Below are 17,799 nucleotides of genomic sequence, written 5' to 3'. Positions count from 1 at the left end.
GGATTAAAGATTAGATTTATTTGTCATCTTTATATTGAAACATACAGTGAACTGCATCATTTGTGTCAATGACCAACACAGTCTGAGGATGTGTGGGAGGCAGCCCGCAAGTGGCACCACGCTTTGGGCGCCAGCATGAGTTCAAAGTAAATAAAGTATTGTCAAAGTACATATATGTCACCGTATACAACCCAGAGATTCATTTTCTTGTGGGCATACTCAATAAATCCAAGAACCATAATAGAATCAATGAAAGACCTCGCCAACAGGGCAGACAACCAGTGTGCAAAAGGTAACAAACTATGCAGATACAAAAAGAAAGAAATATTAATAGTAAATAAATAAACAATAAATATTGAGAGCATGAGATGAATAATCCTTGAAAGTGAGTCCATAGGTTGTGGGAACATTTCAGTGAAATTGAGTGAAGTTAACCCCTTTGGTTTAAGAGTCTGATGGCTGAGGGGTAATTTTTTTTAAACCTGGTGGTGTGCTAGGCTCTCTGAAATGATAACACCATGGAATTTAAAGTTGCTGACCCTCGCCACTTCTGATCATCTGGTGAGGACTGGCTCACGGACATCCATTTTCCTCCTCCTGAAGTCAATAACCATTCCTTGGTTTTGCTGACTTTGAGTGAAAGGTTGCTCAGCCAAATTTTCAATCTCCTTCCTATATGCTGATTCATCACAACCTTTGATTTGGCTATGTCAGTGGTATCGTCAGTAAACTTGAATATGATATTGGAGTTATGTTGAGCCACAGTTGTAAGTGTCAAGCGACAGAGCAGGGGGTAAGCACACAGCCTTGTGGTGCACCTGTGCTGATGGAGATCCTGGAGGAGATATTATTGCCGATCTGAACTGACTGGGGTCTGCAAGTGAGGAAATCGAGGATCCAATTGCACAGGGAGGTATGGTCTTGAAGCTTATTGATTAGTATTCAGGGGATGATGGTATTGAATGCCCAGTTGTAGTCAATAAAGAGCATCTAGTGTATGCATCTTTGTTGCCCAGATGTTTCATCACCAATGTCTCAAAACACTTCATCACGATGGGTGTAAGTGCTACTGGATGATAGTCATTGAGGCCGGTTATCACATACTTCTTAGACACCGGTATAATTGAAATCTGCTTGGTACCTCAGACTCCCAAAGTGAGAGGTTAAAGATCTCAGTGAACACTCCAACAGTTGACCAGCACAGGTCTTTAATACTTGGCCAGGTATCCCATCTGATCCGGATGCTTTCCATGGGTTTACCCTACTGAAGGAAACTCGTGCTTCAACCTCGGAGACTGAAATCATAGGGTCATTGAGGACCCTGGGAGTTTGTGAAGATGCCTCCATGAGTTGATGGTCAAAGTGAGAATAAAGGGCATTGAGCTCATCTGGGAGCAAAACCTTGTTGTCACCTACGTTGCTTAATTTTACATTATAAGAGGTGATAGCATTCCAGCCCTGCCACAGCTGTCGAGCATTCTTCAGTGATTCAAGTTTCATCCAGAATTGCCACTTTGCATGTGAGGTGACTTTCTGTAGATTGTACTTGGACCTCTTGGTCACCAGATCTGAATGCTACTGATCTGGCCCTCAGCAAACTGCAGATCTCATGATTCATCCAGGGCTTCTGGTTGGAGATGACTGAATGATTCTTTTTATAAAGTCCGTGACAACCATGGTGTATTCATTCAGATCCTCTAATAAATCCTTGAATATGGTCCAGTCTACCAACTCCAAGCATTCTTATAGCCTCTGCTCTGCCTCCTGTGACTACCCCTTCATTGTCCTTGCTTCTGGAGCCTTGCCTTTCAGCCTGTATGCAGGTAGGAAGAAGACAAATAATCAGATTTCCTAAAATGTGGTTTAGGGATCGAACAGTAGGTGTACCTTATGTTAGTATCATGTTGGTCAAATGTGTTGGAACCCCTGGTATTCCAAATAATATGTTGATGATAATTGGGCAGAGAGTTTTTTTCAAATAAGCTTGATTGAAGCTCCCGGCAATGATTTGAAAGGCACTTAGGTAGGATGTTTCTTGTTTGCTGATGGTGGCCTTCAGTACCTTGAGTGCTTGCTTAACATTGACTATTGGCAGTATGTGAACTGTAGTCAGGATTACGGAGGAGAACTCTTGTAAGTAGAATGGTTGACACTTAATCATTAGTTGCTCCGGATCAGGCAGAATAAGAGTGTAACAAGACCATTGTGTCCGAGCACCATAAAGTGTTTATCATGAAACACAAGCCCCCACCCCTTGGTTTCTTCAAATCAGCAGTTTGGTACGTTGTTCTATTGAGATGCCATTGGGTTTGATTGCGAATCGTTCATGTCTGGAGTGAGCCATGTCCCTGTGAAACACAAAATGCAGCAATCCCTCATTTCCCTCCAGTACAGCCTCCAGGTCCTCAATCTTGTTCTCCAACAAATGTAAATTTCCTAACAGGATGCTGGGTAGAGGAGGTTTCATACCCCGTTACTGTAGTCCGCTTGGAGTCCTCTTATAATGTCTTTCGTCTTATGGTGTAACCATGTGGCCTATGACAATTATATTCACAATGGTCTAGTGGGATTTTTAACCTTCACCTGAGAGGGCTGATGGAGTCTTGGTCTTTGCAGAGATTTTACTGGTCATTTCTTTCCCCTTCCCTCTCTCAGGGCAGGTTGTGTGACCAAGCTCGGGCGGCTGATGGTGGAATTTCCTCTCCCACCACCTATGACACGGGCTCTAATTAAAGCAGCTGCACTGGATTGTGAGTGCCTTTTGCTTCCAGTGGCTGCGATGCTGTCTGTGGAAAATGTTTTCATTCGACCAGGTAAGAGGAGCAGTTCTTGAAATGGTTTGTACAACACTTTAGTATGTGCTCTCAATGCTCTTGCTGTTAGTGATACACAAGTGAAGGTGTCAGCCATTTTACACGGTGTGCACTCGGACCATTCTGATGGGTGGCCATCTTAATCTGAGCTTTGATTGAGGGGGAGAACGTAGTCCAGGTCACTTAGAGAATCTCCTGCTAGATCTTGAATAATTCTGTTTTATAATCTATTTTCTAATTGAAGACCTGAGTTTAGAGGAAAAGGTTGAACAGGTGAAGACTTTATTTCCTGGAGCATAGGAGAATGAGAAGAGTTTTGATAAGATGGATACAAAATAGGGTAAACGCAAGCAGGGTTTTCCACTGAAATTGGGTGAGAGGTCATCGGTTAAGGGTGAAAGGTGAAATATTTAAGGGGAACACAGGGGGGAACTTCTTCACTCAGAGAATGTGAGAGTGTGGAATAGTGAACGTGGGTTTGATTGCAACGTTTAAGAGAAGTTTGGATAAGTTTATGGATAGAAAAGTTTGGAGGGCTATGATCCAGGTGAGGGACGGATGGCTAGGCAGAATAACAGTTTGGCACAGATTAGATGGGCCAAAGGGCCTGTTTCTGTGCTGTGGTGTTCTGTGACTCTATCTTGTTTAAGCTTCTTCATCCAGTTTTTCTGTTATTCCAGTAGTTGAGTACCACTATAGGTTAGTTATTCGAGTCTCTGGAGCAGGTCTTGAATCACTGTCTGGCAGGATGTGTGTGATAGTCCGCTCATTCTTCAGTATGACAGCAAATTGCTATTATATTAGTCCAACACAGAGGCCACTTTATTAGGTACACTTCCTTGTTAGTGCAAATATCTAATCAGCCAATCACATGGCAGCAACTCAATACGTAAGAACACGCAGACATGATCAGATCTTTGTGCTGTTGTTCAGAACAAACATCAGAATGGGGAAGAAACATGATTTAAATGACTTTGACTGTGGAATAATTGTCAGTGCGTGACAGGGTGGTTCGAGAATCTCCTGGGATTTTCATGTACAACAGTAACAGAGAATGGTGTAAAAAAACAAAAAAAAAATCCATTGAGCAGCAGTTCTGTGGGCTAATGCATCTTTTTAATGAGAGGTCAGAGGAGAATGGCCAGACTGGTTCAAGCTGCCGGGAAAGTGACAGTAACTCAAATAACCAGGTGTTACAACAGTGGTGTGCAGAGGAGCATCTCGGAATGTACAACACATCAAACCTTGAAGTGGATGCACTATAGTAACAGAAGACCAAGAACAGACACTTTATTAGGTACAGGAGGTAGCTAATAAAGTGGCCACTGAGCATAAATTATTTGTTTCAACAGTGATTTTGCTTGTGGGCAGTTGCCTTGAGATTCCAGTTAAAGCTGATGAACTTTGGTAGATCATGCATTGTTATCAGCTGAACCTGGGTGACAGTGGTGTTGCAACAGATGTCCTCAGTCATTTGGTTCAGAGGGGAGCTGGGTCAGACTGGGTTACAAGTCATGATCACTGTCGAGTGACTGCAGCTGCTTGTATGCATTGGGGGTGGACAGGCCCAGGCAAGATCTGGCTGAAACCCTTCGGTTTGGATTCCCTAACCTGTTTTCTGTGCGAAGAATAGTGTTTACCACCCCAGTAGACACCTTAGTGAGCATTAGAGCCTTGAGTGCAAAAATCAGATTCAGACTCATTTATTTATCCCACGTACGTCAAAACATATAGTGAAATACATCGTTTGCGTTGACTGGCAGGACCTAGGGGTGAGCTGGGGGAAGTCGATAAGTGTCACCACACATTCCAGCACCAACATAGCATACCCACGATGCTCGGCAGAACACAGAACACAACAAACAACAAAACAACCTCAGCAAAAGAAGCCCCTTTCCTCCGTACAACCCACATGGGCAGTCCTCCAACCCTAGGATAGGCTTCCAGTGGACTCATGGTCATCAGGACTCGTAACTTCTCAAGTAGACTTCAGACTTGTAGATCCAGGTTTTGGGCCATCAGGCTTCAACTTCTGGACTTCTGATGTACCTTCAGATTCTGATCTTTGGTATTAACCCAAGAAATAGCCGATGAAGGGACCCTAAAGTCCTGTGGGGCTTGACCAGTTGGAACATTGAGCACAGAGCAGTACAGTATTTGTAACAGTAACAGTGCGGTATCTGTCAACATGGAGCAGAGAGCAAGTTTGTAATTGTGGCAGGAGTAAAGGATGTTGTGAATGGTGAGGGTGGAGTGCCGTGGGAGGGGTGTGGGACAGGTGGCAGAGGAATGCTGGGGTGGGGTTGGCACGGGTGCAGACACACTCAGTCCTGAGACACCAGGCAAAGTCATTTCATTCCAAACAATCGGTTTATTGATCATTACAGAATGTCTCCCTGGTGCTTCCCGCTCCCTTCCCCTTTTCCCAACCATGAGTCCCTGTCCCCTTTCTACTCTCAGTCCACAATAGAGACCCATATCAGAATCAGGTTTATCATCACTCACATATGTTATGAAATTTGTTTAGTTTTTTTTGTGGCAGTAGTGCAGTGTAATACATAAAATTATATAAATTTATTTAAAGTACATCAAATTACTGCAGTACTATGCGAAGGTCTCAAGCACCCTAGATATGTCTGTGTATGTATATATAAGACTTCTGCACAGTGTTGTAAAATGTGGGGCGGCTTATTGAGCTGCAGAGCTGACAGCTACTGAGGTTTAGTGCTTTGACCCAACAGGGAACCCAGACAAGCAGAAGGAAGCTGAGCTGAGGCACCAGCAGCTGGCTCAGGAGGCTGGCGGCAGCAATGACTTCTTAACATTACTCAACATCTTCAAGACATGCAAGGCAAGGTATGGCCAACGTGGGAAGTTGAGGAGAGGGTCTCAGCAGTGTGGGTCAGCTTGATCTTCTTGAAGAGCTTGGGACTGGGAGATGTAAAAGTTAGGGGGCCTGTTGGAACATAGAACAGTACAGCACAGTCCAGGTCATTTGGCCCATGATGTTGTGCCAATGATTTAACCTACTCCAAAATCAATCTTACCCTATACTTTACTCCAATCACCTTAAAATTAAGCCCTCTTGCATTACCTATTTCTTCCTCTTCTTCTTGGCCCTTAGTTGCCAGTGTAGCATAGGCCATTGGTGACCTCCTGTCTCCATTGTCCAAAAGTCGATGGTAAGGTTGGAGTTCATCAATGTTCCTACAAGTTATCTACTTATTGAGATAAAGTGCGGAATAGGCCCTTGCAGCCCTTTGAAACACTCCGTCCAGCAATCCCCCAATTTAACCCGAGCCTAATCACGGGGCAATTTACAATGACAATTAACCTACCGTCCAGCAAGTCTTTGGACTGTGGAAGGAAACTGGAGCACCCGGGGGAAACTGATGCCATCACAGGAAGAAGGTACAAACTCCTTACAGGCAGCAGTGGGAATTAAACCCGGTTCCCCTGTACTGTAAGCGTTGTGCTAACCACTACACTATCATGCTGTACAGGAGATTGCCCTATACAGCTTCACCAGAACCTTGTTGGCCGGCCTCAGCCCGTTTCCACTTCTCACGACGGGGACTTTGAGCCCTGGGGAAATGGAGCTGGCTGTCCTTGTACATCTTGTACATACCTCTCTGTAAAGAGTTACTCTAACTGCTACTTTGCCACACCACATTCATTGGTTAGTTGGTCACTGTAAGTTATCCTGAATTTGTAGGTGAGCGAGAATCTGGGGGAGTTGATGAGCACAAGGTAAAATAAATAAAAAATAGTGTTATTGTAAGTGAGTGGTTGATGGACGGCAGGGAATCAGTGGACAGAAGGGCCTGTTTCTCTGCTGTATCTCTATGACTATTGCACCTCTGATAGCTTAACACTTCCTCAGTCCTGCATTGGTAGTAACTGGTTAAATTATACGCTTATACCTCTGAAGTGGGTGACGTAGCTCGTGAGTAGACTTAGTGCTTAGTGTCTGGGCTCACAAGTGTGAGCAATTGAGCAGAATCGTCTCCAAGTGACTTTGATGAAATGGATGACTTCTGGTTTACTGCTGTCATCCTATGAAAGTTGGGGACACTTCTTTCACTTCTGGCACATATTTCCTGTCACTCACGTGTGATATTCCCCCCCACCCCCGCAGTGACTCCCCATCTTCCTGGTGCCGAAAATACTGGCTCCACTGGCGAGCGATGAAGACTGCGTTTAGTGTGGAGACCCAACTCCAGGAGATACTCAGGAAAATGAAACAGGTTCGTGTGCCCAAGAGTTTACATTTCTTGAATTGCAATTTAAAATGCTTTCTCCTTCACCTTTTCCCACTGCATCTCTCGTTCTCCTTGCTCTCCCATCCTTTTGGGCGCAACTCCAGAATGACGTCCCTGTTGTTATTTACAGAGAAAGGACTTTCCCTCAGAGACGTACAGTGGCTCCAAGAATGAGCTGCTGAGGAGATGTTTGTGTGTTGGATATTTCTCCAATGTTGCCAGAAGGTAATTAGTGTTTCAGCCCTAGTCTCTTTGTCTCTTGTCTGGGGAATCTTCGTAAAGATTAGCTTTATTTGTCATATATACCTTCAGGGTAAAAGGTGCACAATATCAAAAAGGGTGAATACAGGACTGAAGGTGTTGCATTTGAATGCGTGCAGTATACGGAATAAGGTAGAATAACTTGCAGCACAGTTACAGATTGGCAGGTCTAGATAGATAGATATACTTTATTAATCCCGAGGGAAATTGGGTTTCATTACAGCCACACTAACCAATTATAGAGCGTAAATATAGCAATACAAATACCACAAACAATCAAACAACAAAATGCAAACTATGCCAGATGGAAAATAAGTCCAGGACCAGTCTATTGGCTCAGGGTGTCTGACCCTCCACGGGAGGAGCTGCACGTTCGATGGCCACAGGCAAGAACGACCTCCCGTGCCGCCCAGTGTTGTATCTCGGTGGAATGTGGCCGAAGTCCAACAGTAAAAAGTTCAATATCCAGTCTGCAAACACATTCCTCGATCGTAATATACCCCGGATTGCACCATCCGTTGTTAGCCAGAACAGTAAGCACCCAACTCCTTCACGCTTACCGCTCTCAGTGCACTTCCGGTCAGCCGGAACGGTCTGGAAGCCATCCATGGAGAAGTTTTGATTGGGAATGTCCTCGTGCAGCCCTGTTCCAGTGAAGCACATAACACTGCACTCCCAAAATGTTCTCAAACACCTGGCTAGCGTCGTGAACTCGTCCATTTTATTACCTACCGAACTCCTCTTCTCCATAAGTCTCTGTTGTCTCGACCCGGTCCTCTTTCCTTGACTTTGTGATCCCTCTCTGCATCCTCTGTGTGTTTTCCTCCAGATTTCAGCAGGGGTGTCCGCCACTCTGCTCGCTAAACCGGCCGGTATTAGTGCATGATGTTGTAGGCATCACAGAATCATAGCTGGGAGCTTAATGACCAGGGATACACATTTTATTGAAAGGACAGGCAGGAAGGCAGAGCGGTGGTGCTCTGTTGGTAAAACTGAAATCAAATCATTAGAAAGAGGTGACATAGGGTCAGAATGTTTTGAATTATTGTGGACAGAGCTAAGGAACTACAAAGATAAAAAGACTCTGATGGGAGTTGTATACAGACCCCCCCAAACCGTAGCAAGGGTGTGGCCTACAAATAACAACAGGAGATTAAAAATATGCATGCTAAAAGGGCAATGTTACAATAGTCATTGGGGACTTCAGTATGTGGGTAGATTGGGAAAATCAGGTTAGTGCTGGATTCCAGGATGTGAAATTTCTAGAATGCCTACAAGATGGCTTTTTAGAGCCGATGGTTGAGCCCACTCAGGGATCAGCTATTCTGATTGGGTGTTTTGCAATGAGCCAGAATTGATCAGAGAGCTTAAGGTAAAAGAACCCGCAGGGGTAATTGATCACTTAGACCACAAGATATAGGAGCAGAATTAGGCCGTTAGGTCCATCTGCCGTTTTATCATGGCAAATCCATTGTTCTTCTCAACCCCACTCTGCTGTCTTCTCCCTGTACCCCTTCCTACCCTGCCCAATCAAGAATCTATCAACCTCTGCCTTAATATACATACAGAGTTGGCCTCCACAGCTGCCTGTGGCAATGGATTCCACCGATTCATCACTCTCTGGCTAACAAAATTCCTCCTCATCTCCATTCTAAAAGGAAGCCCCTCTATTCTGAGGCTGTGTCCTCTGGTCTTAGACTCTCCCACCATAGGAAACAACATTTAATAGGTTTCAATGAGGTCATCCCTCATTCTTCTGAATTCTAGTGAATACAGGCCCAGAGGCATCAAACGCTCTTCATATGACAAGCTGTTCAATCCTGGAATCATTTTTGTGAACTCCTTTGAACCTTCTCCAGTTTCAGCACATCCTTTCTAAGATTAGGGGCCCAAATCTGCTCACTTGTATGACTTATGCATTTTATCTCGTTATTGCCCACACCAGTTACTTTAGCTCAAGTGTGGTAGTTGGTATGAGTAGCAGGTGTTGGTGGAAAGCCCTGTCGTTAGCAGTGGTTTGTCTGAATCCTGGTGCAAAAATTTTGGCATGTTTTGGGCTTTTCTCTATGGTCCCACTCTCCTCTTACTGATCACCTAACTCACAGAAAATTCTGCTAGAACATTTAAAATGTGAATTGCATATAAACTGATTGATGGATTAGAGAGCACTGTTTGTATTATGCAGGCAAATTGGTTATTACAAATACACATTTTTGATCAGGACATAGCCCCGTAGTAATCAGACGTCATTGTCTCTTAAGTACACAGGCTACCAGTTTCACTGCTGGAGGCGACTTAAGAGAATTTCTTTGGAAATTGCCAAGCAATTGCTTCCATTGACACTTGTGGAACCCATCTCTAAGGCCTCCGTCGTTCATAGTTGACCACGGATATTGCGTCCTAGCTGTCCGGATACGCAAGCCTGGGCAGTACAATATGGAGAGCAAGCTGTTGCCCGTGTGGCATTCTCTTTCGCTCCACGCATCTGATGAATCCAAAGAAAGGGCAGAGACCGATACAGTCTGGTACCAGCAGCGTGGCAGGAGTTGCCAGTCAGCACTGAGTGCAGTGCAGGACTGCCTTAGGGACTCCAGCTGCAGATTCTTCCCGTGGGGATTTACTCCCAAAGCCTTCTGCATGAGTGGGTTTAGCTGCAAGGCAGTGGAGGTTTGACATCACAGTTTTCCTTCTCCTAAATGAGCAGTGAACCACAGCTGACAAGCCCCATCTGCCCAAAGCAAGGCACCGGTAACCCACCTTTTCCCCTTCTCCTGTCAGTAGAAATGGTTCCACCAGGCTTAGTAGCCAAGTCACGCATGAAGGCCAGGAGCTGGACTTGGTTGTCAGAGGCTATTTGAGATCCATGTTATTGGGAGCATTTAATAGGTAGTGGGAGCTTGTTCCTATTACCAAGCTCGGCTATAACAACCTTAAGAAATCAGAACTAATCTCTATCAAACAACGTAATATGTAGCCTTAAACACAAAAGGTTCTGCAAACGCTGGAAATCTTGAGCAATACATACAAAATGCTGGAGGAACAGAGCAGGACTGGCAAAGACTGTAGAGGGGAATAATCAGTCGACATTTCAGGCTGAAACCCTTCATCAGCACTGAAGCATATATAGCCTTAAGCATTTTTATCTTGGAGTAACAAAATACATTGAGAAAAAATTATAGCCAATATCCTGGCAGGGAGGTTTGCTAATGCTGTTGGGGAGAGTTTAAACTAGAATTGCTGGGGGGGTGGGAACCGAGCTGAAGAGATGGAGGAAGGGGCGGTTGGCTCACAAATAAAGAAAGCTTGTAGGCAGTGTGAGAGGGAGGGTAGGCAGGTGCTAGAGAAGGGATATGCTCAGACCGCTGGCTTGAGATGTGTCTGTTTTAATGCAAGAAGCATCATGAACAAAGCAGATGAGCTTCGAGCGTGGATCAATACTTGGAGCTACGATGTTGTGGCCATTACAGAGACTTGGATGACTCAGGGCAGGAATGGCTACTTAGAGGGCCAGGGTTTAGATGTTTCAGAAAGGACAGGGAGGGGGGCAAAAGAGATGGGGGCTTGGCACTGTTGATCAGAGATAGTGTCATGGCTGCAGAAAAGGAAGAAGTCATGAAGGGATTGTCTACAGAGTCTCTGTGGGTGGAAATTAGAAACAGTCAATAACTCTACTGGGTGTTTTTTATAGACCACCCAATAGTAACAGAGGCATCGAGGAGCAGATAGGGAGACAGATTCTGGAACAGTACAATAATAACGGGGTTGTTGTGATGGGAGATTTTAATTTCCCCAATATTGATTGGTATCTCCCTAGAGCCAAGGGGTTTAGTGGGGGTGGAAGGTTTCCTGACACAATACGTAGATAGGCCTACAAAAGCAGAGGCTGTACTTGATCTGGTATTGGGAAGTGAACCTGGTCAGGTGTCAGGTCTCTGAAGAGCATTTTGGAGATAGTGATCACAATTCTATCTCCTTTACCATAGCATTGGAGAGGGATAGGAGAAGACAAGTTAGGAAAACATTTAATTGGAATAAGGGAAATATGAAGCCATCAGGCAGGAACTTGGCAGTATAAACTGGGAGCAGATGTTCTCAGGGAAATGTACTGCAGAAATGTGGCAAATGTTCAGGGGATATTTGTATGTCGTTCTGCATAGGTATGTTCCAATGAGACAGGGAAAGGATGGTAGGGTACAGGAACCGTGGTGTACAAAGACTGTTGAGAATCAAGTCAAGAAGAAAAGAAAAGCTTACAAAAGGTTCAAAAAACTAGATAATGATAGAGATCTAGAAAATCATAAGGCTAGCAAGAAGGAGCTTAAGAATGAAATTAGGAGAGCCAGAAGGGGCTATGAGAAGGCCTTGGCGGACAGGATTAAGGAAAACCCAAAGGCATTCTACAAGTATGTGAAGAGCAAGAGGATAAGACGTGAGAGAATAAGACCTATCAAGTGTGACAGTGGGAAAGTGTGTATGGATCAGAGGAGGTAGCGGAGGTACTTAATGAATACTTTGCTTCAGTATTCACTACGGAAAAGGACCTTAGCAATTGTAGGGATGACATACAGCAGACTGAAAAGCATGAGCATATAGACATTAAGAAAGAGGATGTGCTGGAGCTTTTGGAAAGCATCAGGTTGGATAAGTCACCGGGACTGGGTGAAATATACCCCAGGCTACTGTGGGAGGCAAGGGAGGAGATTGCTGAGCCTCTGGCAATGATCTTTGCATCAACATCAATGGGGACGGAGAGATTTCGGAGGACTGGAGGGTTGCAAATGTTGTTCCCTTATTCAAGAAAGGGAGTAGAGATACCCCTGGAAATTATACAGTGAGATCTTACTTCAGTGGTTGGTAAGTTGATGGAGGAGATCCTGAGAGGCAGGATTTATAAACATTTGCAGAGGCATAATATGATTAGGAATAGTCAGCATGGCTTTGTCAAAGGCAGGTCTTGCCTTACGAGCCTAATGGAATTTTTTGAGGATGTGACTAAACATATTGATGAAGGTCAAGCAGTAGATATATATGGATTTCAGCAAGGCATTTGATAAGGTACCCCATGCAAGGTTTATTGAGAAAGTAAGGAGGCATGGGATCCAGAATTGTCTTGACAACAGAAGGCAAAGTGTGGTTGTAGATGGGTCATATTTGCATGGAGGTCGGTGACCAGTGGTGTGCCTCAGGGATCTGTTCTGGGATCCCTTCTCTTCATGATTTTTATAAATGACCTGGATGAGGAAGTGAAGGGACGTGTTAGTAAATTTGCTGGTGACGCAGATGTTGGAGGTGTTGGGGATATTGTGGAGGGCTGTCAAAGGTTACAGCGGGACATCGATAGGATGCAAAACTGGGCTGAGAAGTGGCAGATGCCTTGTAAATCTCCTCTGCACCCTTTCAATAGTTTCCACATGCTTCTTGTAGTGAGGCGACCAGAACTGAGCACAGTACTCCAAGTGGGGTCTGACCAGGGTCCTATATAGCTGTAACAATACCTATTAGCTCTTGAACTCAATCCCACGGTTGATGAAGGCCAATACACTGTATGCCTTCTTAACCACACAGTCAACCTGCGCAGTAGCTTTGAGTGTCCTATGAACTTGGACTCCAAGATCCCTCTGAACCTCCACACGCGGATACAATAGGGTGTTTTAAGAGACTCTTGAAAGGTACATGAAAATTCTGCATGAATTAGCCCCCCCCCCTATTTTCCCATTGTCACAATTGTTTTTGAAACCCAATTCTAAGGTTTCTGAGGAATGCAACGATATGGTTCTAGCAGAACTACTTGTATTTCATGAAGGATTTTTGCTGCCAGCAAGCCCTGGGCTTGTTTAATCTCAGCAGCTAAGCATCTGAACATTGGTGCAGGAACAGGACCAAACGCCCTCGTCACTCAGTAGCACCTTGACTTGTGTTGCTACGGGGAGTAATTTGTCAGCAGAGACATTTGGTTGTGTAGAGAAATCTGGTGTCTGTTTACAGTATGGGAGCTGATTAGTCCAGTGGGGCGGAAGACATGGAATAATCTCCACGAGTCCTAACATTGATTCGGGCTTCCTGGTGCCTGGATACTTTTCATTGATGGACCTCATATGGTCACATAAAGTAATATGTCCTATTTCTTTGCAGGTCTGTCGGTAAAGCCTTTCACACGATGGATGGTCATGGATCAGTTGTCCACATCCACCCTTCCTCTGTCGTATGTAGCTGTTTACAGTGTTTATGTCTCCAGTTTAATTCTGCCTGCATGTTTTCCAGCAGGTGGGACACAGGCGGTTGATATTGACAGCTGAACCCGAGCTTGTCCCACTGGGAGTGAACATAGACAGGAACCTGTTGGTTATTGCATCTCCCTGGCTCAGCTGATGCCTAGACCCTCTTGGCTGACATCTCCTCTGCCTATGGGTGTCTTCACCCACTGAATAATCAGGCAACCGAACAACAATGCTGCACACCGCCCATCCCTCAATAGAGTAAAGCCATGGTACTTCTAGAGCATTGTCAAACACTACAGCGCAGAAACAGACCCTTTGGCCCATCTAGTCTGTGCCAAACTTTTATACTATTATTCTGCCTGGTCCCATCAACGTGTAATTGAACAACACACTTCCCATCCATATGCGCATTCAAACTTCTCTTAAGTATTGAAATCAAACCCACATCAACCACTTCCGGTGGCAGCTCGTTCCACACTCTCACCACCGTCTGAGTGAAGAAGCTCCCCCCCATGTTCCCATTAAACATTTCACCTTTCACCCTTAACCTATGATCTCTAGTTCTGGTCTCACCCAACCTCAGTAGAAAAGCCTGCTTGCATTTCCCCTCATAATTTTGTATACCTCTGTCAAATCTCCCCTCATTCTCCTACACTCCAGTGAATAGTCCGAACCTATTCAACCTTTCCTTATAACTCAGGACCTCCAGTCCTGGCAACGTCCTTGTAAATCTTCTCTGTACTCTTTCAATCTGATTGATATCTTTCTTGTATGTTGGTGACCAGAAATAATACTCCAAATTATACCTCTCCGACGTCTCATACAATTTCAACATAACATCCCAATTCTTGTACTCAGTGCATTGATTTATGAAGACCAACGTGCCAGAAGCTCGCTTTATGACTCTCTTCTACCTGTGATGCCACGTTCAAGGAATTATGGGTCTATATTCCCAGATCCCTCTGTTCTATGGTACTCCTCGGAGTAAGTCCTACCCTGGTTTGTCCTCCCAAATTGCAACACCATATGCTTGTCTGCATCTACTGAATTGTGTTTGTTGAATTAAACACAATGAATCCCACCCTGTGCCCTCACCCCCTGAGTCCTGGTGGTGGAGAGACGGTACAGACCACTAAAGCACAGCAGGCAGTGATGGAGCAAAAGAACTGGGGAATTATTGAAGACCAGACTGGAGGGCGTGACAGATTGGGGTAGTTTAAAGATGGGAAGAGTCCATTTCTAGGACAGTAGAACATATAACATAGAACAGTAGAGCACAGTACAGGCCCTTCGGCCTCAAAAATGTCAACTTTTTAACCTACTCCAAGGTTAATCCTACCTTTCCTCCCACATAGCCCTCAATTTTTCTTTCATCCATGTGCTTATCCAAGAGTTTTTTATGAATGTCCCTAATGTATCTCCCTCTACCATCACCCCAGCAGCACAATTCACATATCCACTACACTCTGTGTAAACAAAAAAACTACTTCTGACGTCCCCACTATACTTCCCTCCAATCATAGAGTCATAGAAAAGTACGGCACGGAGACAGGCCCCTCAGCTCATCTTGTCCGTTCTAAACCTACTCCCATCTACCTGCATTCGGACCATAACCCTCCATACCCCTACCATGCACATACCTATCCAAACTTCTCTTAAGTGTTGAAATCGAGCTCACATGCACCACTTGCGCTGGCAGCTCATTCCACACACTCACTACCCTCTTAAAATGACATTCTCTTGTATGAACCATATCCACCCTGGGAAAATGTCTCTGGCTAGCCATTCTGTCTATGCCTCTTACCATCTTATACACCTCTATCCAGTCACCTCATCCTCCTTCACTCCAAAAAGAAAAGCCCTAGTTCCTCAACCTTTCCTCATAAGACATGCTCTCTAATCCAGATAGCGTCCTGATATATCTCTGCATCCTTCCTCATCCTTCCTATAATGAGGCAACCAGTTGATTCTCCCTGAGGATGTTACATTATACTAAGGGGCAAAGTCGAACATGATTGAAAATGAAGCCTCACCCTTGTATTCTGTTTTCAGCTGTTTGACCAGGAGAACCAACTTGATTGGGTTATTTTTCACGATGTCATGGTCACGTCCAAGATCTACATGCGGACTCTGTGCCCCATTCGTTACGAGTGGGTGAAGGATCTGCTGCCCAAGCTGCACGAAGTGGATGTGTACCAGCTGAGCAGTGTGGCGAGGGATGAGGGGCCCAGAGACGTGGGCCGACAGCAGCAGAGCAAAAGAACATCAGGTGAGCATCTGCCACCACCACCTCCTCCTGTCTTCACTTGGGGAGAGTGACCTTCGTTGAGTTATGATCTCTCATCGCCATCAATGCAGAGCGTGTTCAACATCCCTGAGCCTTTGGTGACATTTCTCACATCGTGGGTGCTACTGGCAGGGCCAGTATTGGTTGCCATGGTTACTCTCCAGAAAATGAGTTGCCTTCTTAAACATGGAACATCGAACAGTACAAGCCTCTGGCCAGACAAATCAGATCATTTAATCATTTTTAAATTATTTAGAGATACAGCACGTTAACAGGTCCTTTCAGCCCAACAAGCCTGTACCACCCAATTACATCCGTGGACCAACTAACCCACCAACCCATATGTCTTTGGAATTTGGGAGGAAACCCATGCAGTCACGGGGAGAACGTGCAAGCTTCTTACAAACAACAGCGGAATTGAACCCAGGTTACTAGCGCTGTAATCGTGTTGCACTAACCGCTACGCTACTGTGTTGCTCCACCCAATGCCGACCTAAACTAATCCCTTCTGCCTACAACCAAAGTAATCACTTCTGCCTGCATAAAGGTCCATTCCTTCCATTTTGTACGTCGTCAGCTTCTTATCTATGAGCCTCTTGAAGACGCCCACACCACCATCACAGGCAGTGCATTCCAGGCACCCACTGCTCTTTCACTATCTGATGTACAGACTACAGCAGGAATCGAACCCCAGTCTTACAGCTGGCCTTGTAAGGTGATGTGCTAACCCCTGCAAATCCTTAGGTATTGACCTTGTATGGTTTACAAGCATCAGAACTGAAGGAGTTATTTCCCATTTGAGCTCTCTGCTGCTTTCTGGTTTTAAATAAGGGTATTTGACCTTCCCTCCTTCTCTCCCCCTCTTGCAGAGGAAGCTCTGGAAGAAGTTCTGAGGAAGCTGGAAAAGAGGAACGATGAGAAGTCCATATCAGATGCTCGGGCTCGATACCTTCAGCGCAAGCTGGACAAGGCACAGAACTAGGTGGGGCAGTGAGGCTGGAGCAAGGTTGTCACCGGACAGGCACCATGACCCCAATCCCGGACCGGGAGGCGCATGGGGTGCAAGTTCAGACCCTTTTTCGGTCTTGGTAGAGGGGGGATTACATTTCCGCAGGGGCTAAAGGCAAATCTCTTGAAGCATTGTGGAATTGAGAATATGAATACTTTGCAAGTGGTGGTGTTGGAATGTGGGGGAGCGACTATCAGACACTGGCACAGGATTTACCTGTCAGTCTGAGGATCCAATTATCCCCCACCAACCTATCTCAAGGACTAGTATTTACAATCATAATGTACATTTGTCAATTCATCACACTGTGATTATACTGCTGTCGCTGTGTCAGGGAGTACACATGACATAGAGGGGTTATGGTCTGGGTGCAGGTGAGTGGGACTAGGCAGATGAATAGTTTGGCATGGACTAGATGGGCCAAAGGGCCTGTTTCTGTGACTCGGTTACTTCAGCAAATATTGACAGACCACACGCAAATATTCTAGCCCTTTTATCGAGAAATATGAGCTGAATCTTAAATCCTTTTCCGCAGATGAAAACCATCTTAAAGCTCCAGAACTTACAAATTAATAATATTGGATGTTGTTACCTAAAGGCCCCATTGTTATGGCTCATGAAATGTGACCCTGTTACCATCTGAATACTTTAACCAGGTTAGAGAAACACTGCACAGAGGTACTTCACATCTGACTTACCTTTACTGTTGGTTTCATGGTTTGGTGATCGGAACTACATGTTCGATGGTGCACCGTCCTGTCGGACTCCAGGGAAGTGGGAGAAAGAGGATTGATGAAATACGGAGCCATTCAGAGTGGTGTATGAATAGATGCTGTGTTAAGTGAATCACTTTTGTCTGATTTATTTGTATAACTTTTTATAAATTATGAAAAAATATACTTTAAGGTAACTTTTGTAATGTTTTATTTTTAATAAAATGAGATGCAAC

General features: G+C 44.9%; 1 protein-coding gene across 1 annotated transcript in view; it reads left to right on the top strand.

Annotated features, from left to right (window-relative positions):
* dhx40 (DEAH (Asp-Glu-Ala-His) box polypeptide 40) overlaps positions 1 to 17,799 on the top strand; it is a 44,631-nt gene extending 26,832 nt beyond the window's left edge. The window contains exons 11-17 of the mRNA XM_063031027.1: positions 2,656 to 2,813; positions 5,555 to 5,669; positions 6,952 to 7,060; positions 7,206 to 7,300; positions 13,469 to 13,538; positions 15,607 to 15,823; positions 16,711 to 17,799. Coding sequence (XP_062887097.1) covers positions 2,656 to 2,813; positions 5,555 to 5,669; positions 6,952 to 7,060; positions 7,206 to 7,300; positions 13,469 to 13,538; positions 15,607 to 15,823; positions 16,711 to 16,823 — 877 coding nt within the window. The 3' untranslated portion in view covers positions 16,824 to 17,799. The remainder of the gene's footprint in view (positions 1 to 2,655; positions 2,814 to 5,554; positions 5,670 to 6,951; positions 7,061 to 7,205; positions 7,301 to 13,468; positions 13,539 to 15,606; positions 15,824 to 16,710) is intronic.

This window comes from Mobula hypostoma, chromosome 23 (assembly GCF_963921235.1).
Source record: "Mobula hypostoma chromosome 23, sMobHyp1.1, whole genome shotgun sequence".
Taxonomy (NCBI): Eukaryota; Metazoa; Chordata; class Chondrichthyes; order Myliobatiformes; family Myliobatidae; genus Mobula; species Mobula hypostoma.
Note: the sequence above shows the minus strand (reverse complement) of the source record. Positions and strands in the feature narration are given on the sequence as shown.